Here is a 19,988-nt window from a genome sequence, read left to right as displayed (position 1 = left end):
TCTAGAACATTGAAGAATGAGACTTGTGAACATGAGAAGCAGTTAGAGGTCACTAAGATTGAATTGAAATGTTTTGATATAGATTTTGTTATATTGTAAGTAACATTGAAGAAGGAAGAAGGGAAAGAGAAGTGATAGACACACAAGAAAAATTATCTTCTTTCTTCAAATCATGATTTTTGCTGACGTGGCAAAAAATAGTGAGGAGTAAGATTGAATTGAAATGTTTTGATATAGATTTTGTTATATTGCGAGTAACATTGAAAAAGAAAGAAGGAAAAGAGAAGTGATAGACACACAAGAAGAATGATCTTCATTTTTCAAATCATGAATTTTGCTGACGTGACAACGTAATAGTGAAGAGTAAGATTGAATTGAAATGTTTTGATATAAGTTTTGTTATGTTGTGAGTAACATTGAAGAAGAAAGAAGAAAAAGAGAAGTGATAGACACAAAAGAGAATATTCTCCTTTCTCCAAATCATCAATTTTACTTGCATGGCAGCATCACAGGAAGAAGTTCAACTTTTATATATTATAAATAGATAATTAGTTATATATCTCAGTTAAAAAAAAAATATTTGTCTGTGTATATATTAAGAAGAGAAACTCTTATTTGTTTGTTGATCATTTAACAATTATATTACCTATACTTTGTCTACTATATATTTGGCTAATAAATATTATATAATAGAATAATATTATATTATTTAGCTCTTAACTTTTTATTCTTAAAATTTTTATTCTTATTTTTAAATTATTGTCTTTATACTTTTATACTTTTTATTTTATTTTAATTTGTTAGATTATTTTTCAACACTATTTTTATGTTTGAAAAAAAAATCTAAAGTTAAACTTCTTAGCTCAGCTTTATGTTCTAAAACTACTTTTAAATTCTTTAAAGTTGATTACATATGCAATTTCTTTTCATTGGGTATATGATCTTTTACTTTTTATTAGTCTAAATTTTAAATGGTTAATAGTATAAATGTGTGTTTGGTTTCACCTTGTAAAATTTACTGAGTCTAGAATTAATTTTTACATATTTCATTTTATGTTGTAACAGATTTTAAAATTGATTTTGAATTTATAATTAATTATGAGTTAAAGTAACTTTGACTAACTTTTACCTTTGATCACAAAAATTTATTAATCAAAATTAATTTTACAAAATCAATTTTAACAACGTTGTTCTAAACACGCTAAGTTTATCATTGTTATTTTTGTTACTATGTGATGGATTATCGGCCACCTGGTAGTTTATTCTGGTTCCGCCGTGTTAACAGGGTTGGCCTATGTATATATGGCGGTTCAAGTTCCTGTTTTAGACTTCTACAAAGAAAGAAAAATATATCACTAGTATTTATATAAGTTTTGATATTAGATGATTTAGTATAGTGATAATTTACATGTATTTTTTTCTTGGTGAATAAGGTTCAAACCTTGCTGAAAGAAAAAGTATTTATATCCTTTATGGTGCTCCTAATTTTTGGTTACTTGTATTAGTTTTGAAAAGATTTCTCCTCAAAATTCAAATGAGTCTCATAGTTATAACACCTAATAATTAACGTTTCCCAATTAATCTCTAAAAAGATTGGTAGGTTTTTTTTCCAGCAAAATACTAATATCATTAAGTAAATGGGTGCAAGGGTACCCCAACCCATGTACTCTAAAAGGATTTGATAGTGTTAATTGAATAGAGCTAAAATTATCTTAGCTTAAGAGTGCACAATTTGAAGCATAAATAATCTATTGGCCTCACAAAATCACACATGCATCTCAACCTTCTTCGTAGTAAAAATCTATAGCGTCTCTTGTAATAAATTAAGTAGAACTGTGAGAGAAGCTAAATTGGGGATCACGAAATACATGTTATGGAACTCCTTTTTATCTTCTTCCCTTGGTTTGAGCCATATATTCAACCAAACTCTCTTTGTATTTACTTGAATTTAATCAATTCTCGTTCCCCTCTCTTTTTCTACCCATCCGTCCCTTGCCACATGAAAGCAACTAAAATTCGTTGAACCACGGGTAGTTTAATTGAATTTAAGTTCACAATAAATCTAGTTGATAATTGGTGCTCAATCACTATTCATGCAAGCCACTTAAGAAACCATTCACTATATATATAAAGGCTACGAGCCACTTTGTTTCTCAACCTCACTTGATCAATTCTCCAAATACCTAATATGGAGTTTCACATTCTTCCCATCATTACTTTTCTCATGGTGAGCCCCTACTCCTCTTCACACGCATTCATTTTTCTTTAAATAGTAGCGGCTTAATTTATCTATAAATAAACTATTTATTTAATCGCTATAGTTATGTCTAATTTAAACTTTAGTTCCTATACACACAATAAAATTATAAGTTTTAATCCCTACATAATTTTTTGTAGCAACTTATCACTACTACAAAGTTTTTGTAGCGATTTTATATCATTAAAATGTTTTTATCTAGTGTTAACAATAGGGATCAAAACTTAAACTTTTATGCATGTAGACTAAAACTAAAATAATAGCATCTATAGGACCAAATAAGTAGTTTATCTATTATTTATTTTCTTTTGTAAACTTCTAAGTCTCTATTTGCATGTGAAAATGATTGTGTCATTGCAACCAAAAAAAAATGATTGTGATAAGAGAAACTGAAGAGGTTGTGTTATGAAATGCAGCTTGTTGTGGCAACTAATGCTGATGCTGCATTACCTCCTGCATTTTACTGGAAGTCCAAGCTTCCTACCACACCAATGCCGAAAGCCATCACTGATTTGCTACAACCTGGTCAGATTATTGGCAATTCTCGTAGGCTTTACATATGCATGGAATATTAGTTTCGATTGCTTAATTTCAAGTTCTATTCTATCAATAATTTGGCACAAAAGATCATTAAATAATTAAGAACATTTCACAATTATTTTAGTTCATTCAAATTTTTTTTTTTAGTTTATGCACCTCAATATCTCTGTTTTATATATGTACAGACACTAGACAGGGTATGTTGTGAATACGACAGGAACACGCACCTAGTAGGAGGGCTACAGGCTAGTCCTGTTGTGTTAAGATAAAGAGAAATATTAGCCATACACCTTTCTTAATACACCATTTAGAGAAATACCAATAACACTAACATTATCACTAAGTTGCACTTTCTTTTATGATTAGATGAAATCCATGTGAATTTTATTAAATATGTGGGTCTCATTTTCGGTGGATCACATTCTCAAACTAAAAAGACCCACATTAATTTTATTACTCGGAAGAAGTAAGTGTGTTCCAAAGAGCTGTAAAAAAAAAGTGTGTTCCAAAGAGATAGTCCGTTGTACGTAATTACGATACAGTAAAGCATAAGCGTCAAATATTAAAATAAAATCACAAGCAATAGGGCTATGGTCGGATGGTTTTAAAATAAAAATAAAAAAAAACTCTTCTTATATTTCAGAATTGTTCATATTAAACAGACAATAGAATATATTAATAATGAAAACGGTGTCCAACTAACTATATCTCTAATAGTGAATTGTATATAACCAATTTCGATGATTACTCTTTTTTAAGTGAAACCTGAAAAACTATGCAGATTGGAAGGAAGAGAAAGACACCTCTGTGGATGTAGGGAAAGGTGGAGTAAATGTTGGTGTAGAAAAGGGAAACCAAGGACCAGGAGATGGCACTGATGTTAATGTTGGTGGTGGAGACGGTGGAGTGAATGTGCACACAGGACCAAAGGGTAAGCCAGTTCACGTTGGAGTGGGCCCACATTCTCCATTTGATTACAACTATGCAGCCAGCGAGACCCAATTACATGATGACCCCAATGTGGCACTCTTCTTCTTGGAAAAGGACTTGCACCACGGAACAAAATTGAACCTTCACTTCACTATCTACTACACCTCAAATGGTGATGCCACGTTCTTGCCTCGATCAGTTTCTGATTCCATACCCTTTTCGTCAAACAAGGTGATGATGGAAAAAAAAGTAATAGAACAATGTACATAGATACTAGATTATAGCATGTTAGTATAGGGATAATGTATAAAAGGCTATCAAACACTAACCTAAATTCGCACTCATCTCCATGAAAGTGATTTGGTGGGAAAAATCGTCAATTCCTCATTGGTAGGAAGCTCTTTACGGACTATCTACTAATGATTGACTCAATCCATCACATAATCAATTTTATCATAATTCCATACAAATATCCGTAATCTAGTTATATTAGTTGTTATATTTTTAACTGTCAATTGATGATTAAAAAAAAAGATAATTGATTGATACTGATTCACAACAATTATTTTAACAGGTGAATGATGTATTAAACAAGTTTTCAATCAAGGACGGGTCAGATGAGGCTAAAACTGTGAAGAACACTATTAATGAGTGTGAAGGACCTAGCATTAAGGGAGAGGAAAAGCGTTGCGTGACTTCACTTGAGTCCATGGTTGATTTCGCCACTACCAAGCTCGGGAGCAACAATGTTGATGCTGTTTCCACAGAAGTGACAAAAAAAGATAATGAGTTACAACAGTATACAATGGCACCAGGGGTTAAGAGGTTGGGTGAGGACAAGGCTAGTGTTGTGTGTCACAAGGAGAATTACCCTTATGCAGTGTTTTATTGCCACAAATCAGAAACCACAAAAGCCTATTCTGTCCCATTGGAGGGTGCTGATGGAAGCAGGGTCAAAGCAGTTGCAGTGTGCCATACTGACACATCAAAGTGGAATCCCAAGCATTTGGCGTTTCAAGTGCTTAAGGTTCAGCCAGGAACTGTTCCTGTCTGCCACTTCCTGCCTCAGGATCATGTTGTCTTTGTTCCCAAGTAGAAACACACACGAGTCCCATTTCTGATGTTGGTGAATAATTTGGCAGTTTTAATAGCATGAAATGAGCTTTTAAAACTGAATGCGTAGTATTTGCATTATGTTATCCTACGTTGTCAGCATGTTTGCTTTTACAGGTTTACTGTTATCTCAATATATGTATATGTACTAGTGATGTATTAAATGTGCTAATATGTGATATATATATATATATAGCTTTTTCATTCACATGAAAATCTGTGTCCATGGTTTTCTGGGGTGGGTCACTTATTTGCACGTCAATGTTTATTTCACTAAATTTACCTACTTTTATTAGAAATAGGCAAGCATGTGATGGAATGTGCATTTTTTTTATTTGGTATTCTATCATCTAAAAAGGAAGTGAAATGAGATTTGGGAATTCAATAAATCACTAAACAAATGTAAAATGAATTCGCTTTACATTAGCTTTGAATGATACAATGGGGAGAGAAGATCATGTTCATTTTTCTTTCCAACTCAACCCTACAGCCAGATACTTGAGTATATACAGATCCCTAAAAAAATTTGTATTCCTATCATAAAAAAGGATTTAATGAAAAATAGCAGTGCTATCAGTGGCTAGGCACTGAAACTCATTTTATTTTGAATGACATGGACACGTCAATATTACAAACACTCATTTGACACACTGCCTGGATCGTTTTCTTCTCGTGTCACATTACTTGTGACATCTATCACTTCGCTATCTTCTATTTCTTTTTCAGCATATGGGTGTACACAAAACATTACCCTTTTGTCTATTACTCAGCGAGGACTCCAGATACTATACACCGTAAGCCTCTTCGTCATAATTCTTCCCTTGGGCATTCGGATAATTCCCCACCACACCAAACCTCCGAATCAATTATGGAGAATGCATCCTCAACATCATCAAATACTTTATCCTTGGGTCATAAAAATAACCTCTGTGCTTCAGGATTCAGCCACAAGAGTGGCATTGTTGAATTTATCGGATGTATATGGCTCCAAAGATCCCCATGTTCTTCCAACCTTAAGTTTGACATGCAAAGGAACTGCAGAAGCATAAATGTAAATAGTGAATGTTTTTTCACCATACGAGCAGAACTTCAATTCATTTTACCAACCTCCATTCCCCCCCCCCCCCCCAAAAAAAAAAAAAAAAAGTCCCAAAAGAATATAGTTAATGGAATACGAACCAAGAAGTGAGACCGCATTCTCCATGCTTGTCTGCAATAGTAGGGCTGCTTCTTTTATCACAGAAGGATCAACTTCCAACATTAATTCATCGTGTACCTATTAACAATCAATATAACTATATAAGTAGTGAAACAATTAAACAAACAAGAGTAAGAGGATACAAATCCTCTAAAATTTACCTGTAACAGAATCCGGCAACGATCTTTAAGCATGTGAAACTTGGTTGCTAGTGAAGAACTGGAATCTGGACTATCAAATCCAGTGACAATTGCAGAGTAAATTCTTAACATTGCAATCTTAATTATGTCTGCCGCAGATCCCTGGGAGGGGTAGAGGGAGATGAAACAACACAAAAAATACTGACATGTTCTGAAATAATCATCCTCAACCAGGAAGAGAGAGAAAATTGTACTACACCTGACAAATGGAATTTACAGCTTGCCTCTGAGCTTTTGATTTTTCTGTACTGCTGCCATATTTTATTTTTGACAAAAACCTTTTTCTTCCCTTAAGAGTCTCAACATATCTGGATCATGCATATAGAAATGAATCCACAATTCCCAAAAGTAACACAAGTTTCACTAGAATGTATAAATACAGTGCAATAATAAATCACCTTTTATCATTGATAAGCAGTTTCCAATATGGTTTGATGTAGAGATCACAAACAAGAATCAACTTGTGTGCAAATTAAGAGATTACATATTTTAAATACCAAGAAAAATATCAATTTGCAATAAGAATATCTTAAATCCTACCAAAAAATATCAATTTGCAATAAGAATATCTTAAATCCTACCAAAAAATATCAATTTGTAAAAGGAAAGACAAAAGCACTGGCACAAAATAATCAATACAATTGTCCAAACAAGAATAACCAATGCTTACCACAACAAGAGTATGTTAGTTATTGTATCACTGCAAAAGGGATATTTGAGTTGGGATACGCAAGAGTGGAACAAGGTCTCCTTACCCTTTACTGCGACAAGACGCAACGGCTTCAAGAAGCCAGGAAGAAACACCAGGAAAAGAGCTTTTGAAGTTAGCAATCTTTTCAGCAGCTTCATCAGAAGTGCAATCCAGTTGTTCTGCAAGGCTATTGACCCCCATACCATAAAGAATGCCATACACCATCCTTTTGGTCTGCTCTCTCTCCTTAGAACACACAGAAACCTCAGGACACCCAGTCCATCTTGCTGCTATCATTGTAAAGACATCACCATCAGGCTTACTGAGAAGTTCAACAAGTGAAGAGTCTTTAGAGAAGTGAGCCATCAATCTCAATTCTATCTGAGAATAATCTGCTGTTAACAGTAACCAGTTGTCCTGCAATTGAAAGAAATAAATGAGGATAGACCGCAGGTACACCAAATATTTAAAACACACAAGACCAGAAAGTTACATAGAAAATTAAAGGAAAAAGCAGAGGGAGTGATGAATTACAAAACGGCAGTTCTGTATTAGAAACTCTAGGATGACAGTAACGTGCAGAAAATAACTGCTGGTAGTTTTGTATTATAAACTGCAAGATGGTATTTATGTATAGAAAATGACTTCTGGTAGTTATGCATTAGAAGTACATATGTGTAGGTTGTGTAATTAGGAGTGTGAAGTTATTTGCAGTTTGCGGACAGTGAATACTCTCTGTAGGACACTTGTCTATGGGATATATTGATGACGGGAAGGGAAAGTTGCCTTCCTCTGGTTAAAAAGCTTTAAGGGAAATTTTCTTCACCTATTTAGAGAGATAGGATGGAACAGAAGACATAAAAGTTTAAAATCTTGGGAGGTAAGGGAGGGGATGTTCCCTTTGTTCAAAAGTACATGACACGGGAGGGGAATTCTTTTTTTCTTGTTTGGGAGTTAGAGTGGAATTAAAATTTCAAATAGGCACATTATATCATTATATATTCCTTTTTAATTTTATACACCTTATTATACAGATGGTTAATTGCATGTGAAGAGATTTACTCTACAGAAATTAAAAAACCATATAAAAAAGGATATCTTATATTAAATCATTTTCAGTACACACGTGACATTAGTTTTATTGCATTCACCCATCAGAGACTGACAAAAAAACGTATATGAAACTGGGCTATTTTATTTTTAAGAAACAACCTAGCATATATGAAGTATCATTTTATACTTCTCAAAGGATAATAATAATATATAAAAAATAAAAAAAATAAAAAACTGTTTGATATGTTTACTACTTTTCTCTCTTATTCTTTTGGAAGAGGCAAAAAATTATTTTCCATCATAGCTCCAACTGTGGTAGGCATGACAATGGAGCCCGAACCCGCAGGGATCGCCCTGGACCTACCCCGATTTTGACGGGAAAAAATCCCAAGTTGACTGGGTCGGGGTCGGATTTTCCCCGACAGCCAAAATCGGGTTTGGGGTCGAGAATGAGATTATTAATACCTGCCCCAAACATGCCCCCGAACCCGTCCCCCTAATAATTAATTTACAAAAATATCTTTGCATATATATAACACACTAAAACTATTGGATTGGATTTTATAATACTGTTGAATTGGATTTTATGTTGTCATGTATGATCTAAAAATATATTGTGGTTGCTATTCAAAATTGTATTTTTCATTCCATGAAAAATTGTATTTTTTATAGGATTTTATAAGCATGTTGAGGGCGGGACGGGGCGGGAAAAACCCGATCCCATCGGGACGGGGATGGGGGGTAAATCTACAGCCTCGTTGGGTTTCGGGGGCGGGGGAAAAATGGGGAGTCGGGGGTGGAGTAAGCAAAAATCGTCCCTAACCCACCCTATTGCCATGCCTAAACTATGGGACATGAGAGCTATCCCAAATTTTGTCGTTCATTTCTCTCATTAGCCAGAAATATGAAGAGAGGTGAGAGCATTGAGTTCTCTTGAAACCCTTCCTCCTTAGTTATAAAATTCCCAAAAATAAAGCTTATGTTCCATGCTCAATTGAGGACTACATAACATATAGGTAATAAATGTGCCCTTGAGTATGGCATAAGCTTTCTGAACTTGACGAGAATCTTTTTACAAAAACCAACTTCAGAAAAATCAGGCATATACTTGTGAATCTTACCTAAAAGTTCCATGATTGAAATAATTTTGTGGTTATTTTAGGGAAAATAATTGCATGGAGAGATTAAGATAAGAAACTCACATTAATAAAATACAATTTAGCTTTATGCCAGACAGATGGACTATGGAAGCAAGGTATTTGCTATGACAATTGATGGAGAGATACTGAAGAAATCAAAAAGTCTTACATATGATCTTCACTATTTAGGAAAAGGCTGGCTGTCAAGATAGGTGTCTTGCACTAAAGCAAAACCAAAGAAATATCAACTATGGGTATCAAAAAGATTCTAGGATGCAAGGACCAATAGTAATCAGGAAAGTGTCTTCTAAATCCAGAGCCTGGGATCAAGCAACAGAAGTTTGTTTTGTTCTGCTTTAAAAGTGACTAGAATATCAGTAGGTGTCTAGCAGTATGTTTACAACATTAAAATTCTTTTCATGATATACACGAATATTTAAGTTTGTCAATGTGACATTGGAAAGGGTGTTTTACAATATCAGCAAACAAAGTCTTAGAAAGTGGATAATGGGTCTAACTCGGCCCTATAAAACCGGTTTGTAAGGTGAGGTTTACACCTCACTTATATACACTACTTGGCCATATCACTAGTCGATGTGGGATCTCCAACACACACCCCTCACGTCAAGGACTGGACATCTCAAACGTGAAGTTTGCAGGACTGGACATCTGTTGGTGGTCTGATAGCAGGTGGCACGATTGTCCAACATGGGATAGACTCTGATACCATCTTAAAAAATGGGTTATGGGCATAACTTATTCCTACAAAATCAGCAGGTAAGGTGAGGTTTGCACCTCACTTATATATACTAACTAGGTCATATCACTAGTCAATGTGGGATTTTCAACACAAAGAACACAAGTACAGAAGAAACAAAAAAGTAAAGTTAAAAGCCTATCACCTGAGTAGGAACAAAGAAATCACGAGCATTAATTGTACAATAACTCTCGTCAGCATCACCTTCATTTTCATCTTTCATTTTGAATTCTACTGCATGCTCAACACACTGCAGCACTCAACAAGACAGTACATAACATTAAATGTAATAAACCAACTTCAAAAGTTTAAGCTATTAGGTGAAGACACATGAATCATTTATATTATATTTCTAACATGCTCCCTCATTCAAGAGCCCTCTGGAATTTATGCGCAGATAATGGACAAACCACAAACCCATATTCCTTGTGTCGAAATTAAACTTTTCTTTATTAGAAAAAGAGGAAATTGCACCTGTACTCCCTGAGTTTTTAGCGAATTGCGTTTAATACCCCTCTATTATTTGACCCTATAAAAACCCCCCAAATTATTTACCAAGAATAATACCGTGTACCCCTCCCACCAAACGCCATTGACACTTTACTGGAAAAAGGGCCTACGATTACACTTGCACTCACTGTGTTTCCTGCAAATCGTGCCAGATACTCCTTACTTTTATTAATACAATACTTATATAATAATAAATCATTGAGTGATTATAACAAAAGTTAATGTGTGTATGTGTGTGTATATATATACATATAAATATATATATATATATATATATATATATATATATAAATTAATATGTATATATATATATAATAATTTATTTCATAATTTCTTTCGACTGCAGTTAACAGCATGTTCATTAACGGTGTTATAATAAGGGGGTAAAAGTAATGTCAAATAACGGATGGGATCGGGCGCAATTTGCATAAAACATAGAAGTGCGAGTGTAAATTACTTTTAAAAAAATGAAAGCAACTAGCGTCATACTCTGGACTACTTGGTTATATAGAGGTTTTGATACCTTTTCATAAGGTGAGGAAAATTGCTTTATATTGTATTTCTATCGTTAAATATAGCAGTTAACTGAAAGAAAAAGAAAAAGAAGACATGTTAATAAAATAACCCAAACCTGAAGATTAGGTTCCTCCATTGAAAGCCGACCAGTTGCCGTGGACGTCTGGAGCCAATGACCATGTAATGTATACTTCTGTGTGCTTACAGATAGCCTAGCCAGGGAACAAATTGATCCTAACGTAGAGTTCAACAGCTTTGCCATTGTTCGATGTTCTTTAATGACTGGAACAATGGGATGTTCATGCCTGAAATAATAATCAAATTTCCTAGAACACGGTTTGCAAATAAAGAATACAAATCTAAATTCCTACGTGTTGCACACAACGCATATTAGTAGAGCTGAAAAGTTATAGAACTTTTAAATAGCAATCATAGATATATGGGATATATCTATACGGAGATATAATGAATATTTTTTTAAAATTAATTTACACTCTCCAGCATAGTAAATATACACTCATCCTGAATGTCTACGTTTTAGTTATTCGGAGATATAATGAATATTAAAAAGGAAATTGAATATTTTTTTCATAGATATATGAATAACTAGAGAAATGATAGGGAAGATTTCTTGTAATGTTACTAGAAAATATGAACATAATTTAGTTGTCAGAGATGACAGTAAGTAACCCCCATACAAACATATTACAAGTTGCATAGAACCAATCCTTTCTAACATGCTTCTTTTGTTGCCCTGTTTTAATATTCCCTATGACCATCAAGAAGCTAAAGGAAAATTATACAAATCACATAAAAGAGCTACAATTACATTATCAACTAATTTTCTTAATGATATGAAAGCACAGTCAAATGTTTTATATCTGTTAGATAGCATATTTAACACATGATAAATATATGTGTGGCAGTTGCCGAAAATTAGGGATACAGTTACTATAACTTGGGATTTGCTTTATTCAGATATATTCCTTCTATATGGTATTCAGATATATAGTAATTGAGTCAATAAAGTGCTTTGTCACCTTTTGCTTTGGTTCACTCTAATATTTGGGGTCCAGTCCTGTCTGTTCGACTTTAGGTTACTATTATTTTGTCACCTTCATTGATGATTTTTTCTGCTGTACTTGGTTATTCTTAATGAAAAATTGTTATGGCATTTATAATATATTTCAAGGTTTCTACACTGAAATTCAAAATCAATTTGGTTCCTCTATTAAAATTTTGGACACTAATAATGCACATGAATATAAGTCTTCTCAGTTTCAATTGTCTATGACTTCACAGCATTATTCATCAAACAACTTGTGAACTGCTTACACACCACAGCAAAATCAAAAGAAAGAATTAGCACTTGGACTACCCGTACCCTTCTTCACCATAATGTTCCTCTTCTCTTCTGAAGTGATGTGCTTCTCATGGCATGTTATCTTATCAACTGCATGCCTTCCTCTGTTCCTCACAATCAGGTTTCCAACTCTCTTATACAACCAATCTATTGGGATTAAAAACCCCCTCAATCCACACATCGTTTTGTAGAGATTAAAAATCAAAGAAAATGGAGATCTATGTGCAATATGAAACTAGAGGTGTGGACTTTGATTTGCAAACCTAGGAGTGGTCAATGTTATTACTATTGTATTTATAGTCTAAAGTGACTACTAACAGAACAAGAAAGCATAAAAAATCATTAAAAAATTTTCTTTTAATACGGATTATGGTATGGGATACAAATGGGAAAGGGAAAGTTGTTTAATACCTCAGTGCATCCAAGCAGTGCTTGCTAGTACTCGGATGTTGCTTTCCCTTATTCCGCACATCAGGTATGGGCAGCTTCAAGTGTTCATACAGCACTCTTGCAATATCTGCTGGCATATTTAATGAAAATGTCGTTCCAGCCAGTTTATAAGCTTCCTTCTCAAGATGCTTTAGCCTTTTAATCAACAATTTACGAGCCTGGATGCATCTCTCCAAATCAACACCAATTCCCCAAAGCTCCATGTCAGCAACAACATTCACCTAACAGAAATGTTAGTAGTATCAGATAATCCAAGCATGTAACCTGTAAAGATCCCACATCAGCATAGGTATAAAGGCAAAGTATCCCTTACTTTGGCTGTCCTCTCCCTTGAACTAGCTATACAGGTTGATTAGCCCAATGTATTCTCGGTTCTAATATAATCATTTAAATTAATTGTATACATAAAATCTTAAAGTAAACAAGAAGGTAACTTGGTATAGCTAATAATAATCTTACTCCTTTTTCCTTGATTCCTTTTCCTAAACTGATCACTTTCTCATCCTTCTTGCTTCATATTTTCAGCACAAGTATTAAATTAAAAGTACAGCATAATATATATATATATATATAGAGAGAGAGAGAGAGAGAGAGAGAGATCAAATAACTTTTTCATATGTATGTATCATGCCCACAATAATCCAAAATTGTTTTGTGCTCTATCAAATGTCTTAAAATTAACATACAACAGTAACAGCACACTTTACAAATAAAAGCCCACATCAACCATTTTAGTTACATTTGTTTTTGTATAATTTCATTTTTATTGAAGTTTCCATGCAATATCAATATTAGTATGTATACTTTAACTGTAAAGATCATCAAAATCACTTTCTACAATAAGTGTTTGGTGTCAAGATTGACAATGTTAACCTAACCCTTTTAAGACATGTCACCAAATATATAAAGTTTAAAACATAATACATTATTTACATTCTTCACTAAAGGTAAACTACATCAATAAATAAACATTTAGTCTACATAAATATATCAATATGCAATATAAACAAATAACTTGTGCAGGAACTAACTTCCCCAAAAACTTAAGCTGTTAGGTGACTTATGCACAATTTTACATTGAATATGCTCCTTCATGCCAAAGCGGGTTGGAATTATAGATAATGCACAACCCCAGCTAGCAGCTACATTGAGCTGAAACCCAACTTCTATTTGGTAGTATAGAGGTACCAAGGATCAAACTCTAGGCCACTTGGTCATAGAGACTAATACGTAATACCATGTCAAGAACCTCACAAAAGATAAAATTTAACATGTAAGGTGAAGGCTCATATATGGTTTTATATCTAATATAATCTTTTTAATTTTTTGTGCATGTTGCAGGTGTTAGAAAAAAACAAAATCCTTAAGAACGGACCAAGCTGTGTTAAGTGAATGATTAAGATGTATCTGTCACATATTGATGAGAGCATTCTAAGTTAATCCAAAAATTGTTCAACATTAGATTTTTGTTTTATTTTGATAAATATTCGATATTATAATTTATATTTTATTGTAACGCATACTGACATGCTTACAAAGAAAATTGAGTATAAAATAGACATCAGACATAATACCAGTCTTTGAGTATACCAAAGCTTCATAAATTCTTACCAATGGGATTTCTATATCCATAAGCACTTCAACAAGTTTCTCAGAAACAAGTAATTTCCAAAGAACAGAACTTAATGCTCGTATTTGAGCAACCCGACGGCAGCAACCATTATGAGCAGCCCTTCGCATCTGATTCCTCCACCTGCCACTCTGATTGGCGACTGCAGCATCCTCAGAGGATAACCTCTTCTTTACCTCCTATATTATCAACATAATTGTTAACACTAGTAAGATACACTACGAAATCATCACAAATTGATGCCAAACAAGTGAACATGTTTGTACATTTATGTATGCAGTACAAGTATTTACATTACCTTATCCAGGTTTGGACTAGAGCTACTCTCTTCATCGGGCCAAAGAATCCAAGCCACAATGCACATATCAATTGCATCTTTAACATGTATAGGGGGCAATAACACATAAGAATTGTCTACAACTTCAAGGTCCATACTTTTTCCAAGTGTGTCCAAGCAACCAAATCTCTGAACTGAAAATGCTGGCCTTTTCAGCACCTGCATCTGAATCTTCAAATTCCAGGTGAACTTTCTGACATTTATTTTCCCTATTATTTTACTAATTCTGTTCCATCTAGATCTAGCAATCTCTAGATCTTGCTTAGAATTAGAAGATGAAACTTTCTTCTTATGACTGCATGCACTCAAGGATAAACAGCCATCTTTTATACTGTCAGACAACAGAATATCTCTGGGAAGATTAATGTAGTACACAGAAGAGTTTTCCCAACAAACAGCTATGCCATGTATTTCAAAGGGAGCAGTAGAGTGCAATTCCAATCGTTTGATATAATGGATATCAAAATAGAACTCTGGCATAGAGTCCCATAGATCCAAAAATGAATCAAGCCCACCAGGACTACTAACTGCATTAATGGGACCTTTCTGGCTGGAACTACCAGCATTACCACTAGCCAAATTTCCATTCTTATGCGCTTCCTCTGTACAATGAGCATCGCACCCATCATGTACACCAGATTTATCATTTGGTTTCTGCAATTGAACAGAGAGAATGGTCATGTCTGCATTTTTGGTATGGTCAGAAGTCCTATTGAGTTCATCCATTTTAGGTCCTGCAACTGGAACACTGGACAAGCTACATATCATCCTGCTTCTTGATTTTCCTTCTACAGAAGCCACAGTACCGTTAACAGATAATTTTATTAAGTCTTCTTTTTCTTTATCTAAAGTAAATTTATTAGTATTATCAATGCAATCTGCATTAACAAAACTATGACTAGTATCAGTTGTGTCACTTCCAGAGGTACTTCCAGTTCCTAGCCTGATAGAATCACGAGCAGCAGTAGATAATATTTGAGGATCAAACTGTGGGACATTGAACCCAAGTGATTTAAAGGCTGAGAAAGCAGCGTTACTTGCCTCCTCAGCTTTATCAAAAACAATCTTGCGGGCACCATTCTTTATCTTTTTTGCTATACCAAATTGAAATCCCCTTTGTGCAGAACCTTCAAAAGAAATAAAATCAACTCTCAATATATGAAAAGTCAAAAGCAGCTTCACAGACTCCAAGTTAAAAGATTGATGTAATGAATTTAAGAAACAAAATCTACATAAAGAGATAAACTTGAAAAGATTAAAAGTAGACTACATTGCCAATGGGGTTTCACTTTGAAAAAATGTTAATCCAGTTATTTTAGTTTCATATTTACCATATATAGTTTCCAGGGACCTAGATCAAAATATCAAACTTAAACCAACACAAAAGAATTCAGATAACTTAATCCACAGATCACCTTCTGTGGCCCATGATGAAGATTCAAAAAGTGCTTTTACTATCTCAGGAATGGATGCCTCAGCAATTGCATGGGGTGTACGTAAACCAGCTTTATAGAGTGATCTGGCTCGAGAACCCTGAAAATTGAATGAAAGAAACAGAGCATAAAATTACTAGTACAAGCCAATAACAATAGAAATTATATCAATGAGTATGTCAAGCTATCATAGAACTTGAGCATGCTTACTTTAACATAGGGAATAGTGGTAAGTTCTACAATCTCTGCTCTAACTCCAAATGATACACGGTTTTGAAACTTAGCAACTAAGCCTTCAAGATCATGCCACCCAAGTCGCTCACAAAACACAGCAACCATAGATGCAAACCTACCAGCATTCTCTTGCAAGGCTTGAACCATTCCCCTGGCAACTTTGAATGCTTCACAAACCTCACCCACAGGAATTTCCTACATAAAATCACGTTTATTCAAGAAACAATATAAGCTCTAATGAAATTCCAAGCCTTAGATGGAAAGGGAAAAAGAGAGATGAAGACAAACCAGAAAAGAGTAACAATAATTACTGATGAGACTCTTAAAACATAAAGCTCGCCTAATACCCTTATTAGCCTATTTATATGAATAACGTAGGTATAGTGCAAGTTCAGTGCAGTCATCACTAGCCCAGCCCAATAGCACTCAGAGCATACAAAGAAGTACTCTAACATAGGATGTGTTAATATTGTAACACAAAATACTAAATCGCATAGCTTGTTACAGATGAATATTAGAGATAGCTATGTACTAGGAGTCCTGTTATATTAGTAGTTCTTCAATTGCTAGTATTACACAAGCACTTGAACTAGACTATCAATATAACAGGAGATATGTTTTCTAATATAACTCATTGATCTATCACAAATCAGATCTGTTAAGATGAAGAGGAAACAAGAGACATATAGCCAAACCCACGCACAGCAAAGGCTCTACAACATGCACTAAAAATCAAAATTACAAGAATCACTAAGTATTCCAATATCCAAATTACTATGATTAAAAAATATTATTAACCTATCTAGATCATTTACAATTTTTCCAACAAGATCTAATATTATTGACAATCATTCTCTCTTTTCCACTTTTTCCTCCTCTTCCACCTAATCAAATAATTTTAACAAAATAAATACACATAAAAGGCCACTTAAAAACATAATGATTCTATAAACTACAGCTTCTAATGGGGGCTTAGAAACAATGACTTGCAACTACAATCAGACAGAAAGCAAACACTTGGGAAAGGCAACAAAATGAGAATATAGCTACATTGATGCACAACCAAAAGAGCAGGCAGAAAAGTAGTGAAGCAGTGGAAAGATAGACTCTGCTCAAAAAATACAGTGCAGGAATGCAAAAAGCAATTACGGAAAAAAGCACACTGCAAAAGAGACACATTTCCTTGACAACAATTGTAAACAAGGTAACTTAAAGACCAAACATATTCAAAACATCAATTGAAAACCTCAAACAGAATCAATTACTTCAAAATTGAGCTCAGGAGACCCTAAAGAAAAAGGGAATAACACATAAGTTCTAAAACATAGCCTGCTAATAAACAGATCATTTAAAGGTGGTTTAAGCAATTGAGACAATTCAGTCAACATTCAGCCTGGAAAGCAGCTCAACTCAGAAATAAATGGCTGTCACAAAACTAAAATGTGGTCAGCTAAATGTGGAGAGATTTCTACTAAAAGTTATTCCACTTAAAGGCTAATCAGCAACCTCTGGATATGATGATAAAGTATTTTTTTTAGAATGGGAACCATAAAAGAGTTAAAGATAGTCTACCATCTTAGGATGAACTTTTCACCACAAAATGACATCAGTCTGGCCTTCAATGATGAAGATACCAGAATGTGACAGGCCATTAAAGTTTGAAGTTTCTGGCACCAAAAGCATCACAAAGTATGTGGTAAAAAACAGAACAGCTTGCTTGAAAGGATATTCCAGAAAATTACAAGCAAGACCCAAGCTGAAATTTCAGAGAGCGGGCACTGGACTGACTGGAGATTGACGGAAAAGGGGGAAACTAGTTCAGTGCCTGGCAGCAGCATAAAAAACTACTCCGTGGAGCTATATACAGAGTAAAAATCATAACAATATAAATAAGTTCCATTTGCTAAAAATTATACATAGTGGAGCCATATACTGGCTACAAAGGATCAAACCCACATTCTAAGAACTACTAACTACTAAGAAAATATAAACTAACACGAATATTTCTTTTCATGACAAAAAAACATTAATCAACAAGAAAATGAAGATAATTACAATTAAAAAGGAATGACGGATCCTTCTTTACATAAAAGGAAAACATGAACATTAAATAAAAAAAACATCAATGCAACATAGTTGTCCAATCCCTCAACAAATCTGCTAGGGAGTCTCTTTTCAAAAGATCATGCATTATATATCAAATAGAAGTAAAATGACTAATTTTATCCCAAATCACTTAATGTAGGAAAGAAACCTCCTAAAATGGGTTATGCCCCAACCATATGCACCAAAGTGTAGCAAAGATTGCATATTTGCCACTAAAAGTCTCCTCAATTCTAGCAAAGCCACTATGTCAATCACCAAAAATTTGGCCAGAGAACACCCAACATTCATCAAAACTCAAAAAGGTCAAAGTATACTCAACTATTCTAACAAAACAACAACAACAAAGCATTATCCCACTATGTGAGGTCAGCTACATGGATCACATGACGCCATTCGGCATGGTTAAAAACCAAAGTTTCAAAAATACTATTTAGTTTAAGATCTCCCTTGATGACTTCCTCCAACATCCTTTTTGGTCTCCCTCTTCTCCTTTTCCCCAAGCTAAAAATCATGCAATCTACTCTTCTAACAAGCGCCTCTTGTGGCCTTTTTTGTACATGCCCAAACCACCTTAACCGGATTGTCTGTCATCATTTCCTCAATGGATGCTACACCAATCTTCTATCATATAATGTCATTCTGTATTCTATCTTTTATTGATGACCACACAAAAATAAGGGGGGGGGGGGAATAACTAGAAGCCAATTGGTGATCAAAATAAGAGATAAACAATAAAACCAACAGAAAACCATGCAGTAGAGAAAATAACTTCGTAGTCATAAAAGAATTTGAAACACTATTGTGCATGACACTAAATGTTTGGGCACTAGAAAAACAGCAACTACATGTACCAAAGGATGCTCAAATATTCTAAATAAACAAGAACAGATTTGCAAGGGGGGAATTAGAAGCCAATTGGTTATCAAAGTAAGAGGCTGACAATAAAGCCAACCAAAAAGCAGGCAGTAGTATAGAAATTTCTAAATTTATGCCGAAAAAAGAATTTCTAACACTAGGTTATGTACTAAAAAATATTAAATAAAAAAAAGGAAGTGGGATAATTGAGGGGATTACAAGAGTAAAACATTACATGAAAATAATGAAGGAGAAAAATGTGGTAAGAAAAAAAAATATATGATTTTTAACAAATAACAATAGGACAATAAATACTTCATTATTTTTCTTCCAATGGATATGAGCTTTTTCCAGACTTTTAACATATGAAAGATGAAAAACTATAACCAAGTTCCCTTCATTGTAAATCAAGCTTAGAGGGCCCTGGCAACTGAGGCAGTATACGGGGAAATATGTTATGGCAGGGTATTAGAGTAAATACTCTAATACAGCGGGATATACATGTTCCATTAGAGTTGTCAAAATGGGTCGTCCAACCCGGCCCAGTGGGCCAAGGTGTGAAAATCAGGTCAGGTTGAGCCCGCCCGAATTCTTTTTGGGTTATACATTTCCTAGCCTGGCCTATCGGGTCAGGCCAAACTGGCCCACTTTATTTTTTTATCAAAATTATATCAAA

At 34.2% G+C, this 19,988-nt stretch overlaps 2 protein-coding genes across 2 annotated transcripts in view; one reads left to right on the top strand and one right to left on the bottom strand.

Annotated features, from left to right (window-relative positions):
- The first annotated feature begins 2,097 nt into the window (after positions 1–2,097).
- Positions 2,098–5,056, top strand: LOC114383764 (BURP domain protein RD22-like). The gene is made up of 4 exons (XM_028343494.1): positions 2,098–2,227; positions 2,674–2,782; positions 3,579–3,958; positions 4,302–5,056. The coding sequence occupies exons 1-4, from the start codon at positions 2,189–2,191 to the stop codon at positions 4,821–4,823; spliced, it is 1,050 nt and encodes a 349-aa protein (XP_028199295.1). The 5' UTR covers positions 2,098–2,188; the 3' UTR covers positions 4,824–5,056.
- A 156-nt stretch (positions 5,057–5,212) lies between these two features.
- Positions 5,213–19,988, bottom strand: part of LOC114384960 (helicase and polymerase-containing protein TEBICHI) — a 28,522-nt gene continuing 13,746 nt past the window's right edge. Inside the window, exons 15-26 of the mRNA XM_028344817.1 lie at positions 16,328–16,546; positions 16,100–16,217; positions 14,646–15,811; positions 14,329–14,526; positions 12,679–12,938; positions 11,020–11,209; positions 10,024–10,128; positions 6,994–7,346; positions 6,438–6,546; positions 6,200–6,340; positions 6,020–6,116; positions 5,213–5,875 (exon numbers count right to left, since the gene is read on the bottom strand). Coding sequence (XP_028200618.1) covers positions 5,775–5,875; positions 6,020–6,116; positions 6,200–6,340; positions 6,438–6,546; positions 6,994–7,346; positions 10,024–10,128; positions 11,020–11,209; positions 12,679–12,938; positions 14,329–14,526; positions 14,646–15,811; positions 16,100–16,217; positions 16,328–16,546 — 3,057 coding nt within the window. The 3' untranslated portion in view covers positions 5,213–5,774. The remainder of the gene's footprint in view (positions 5,876–6,019; positions 6,117–6,199; positions 6,341–6,437; positions 6,547–6,993; positions 7,347–10,023; positions 10,129–11,019; positions 11,210–12,678; positions 12,939–14,328; positions 14,527–14,645; positions 15,812–16,099; positions 16,218–16,327; positions 16,547–19,988) is intronic.

The sequence above is a fragment of the Glycine soja genome, chromosome 14 (assembly GCF_004193775.1).
Source record: "Glycine soja cultivar W05 chromosome 14, ASM419377v2, whole genome shotgun sequence".
Classification (NCBI taxonomy): Eukaryota; Viridiplantae; Streptophyta; class Magnoliopsida; order Fabales; family Fabaceae; genus Glycine; species Glycine soja.
This window is presented reverse-complemented; position numbering and strand designations above follow the sequence as displayed.

Coding starts and splice junctions, on each gene's coding strand:
- LOC114383764 (XM_028343494.1), top strand. CDS start 2,189: ATGGAGTTTCACATTCTTCCCATCATTACTTTTCTCATG. Junction 2,228..2,673: donor CCATCATTACTTTTCTCATG/GTGAGCCCCTAC, acceptor TATGAAATGCAG/CTTGTTGTGGCAACTAATGC. Junction 2,783..3,578: donor CACTGATTTGCTACAACCTG/GTCAGATTATTG, acceptor AAAACTATGCAG/ATTGGAAGGAAGAGAAAGAC.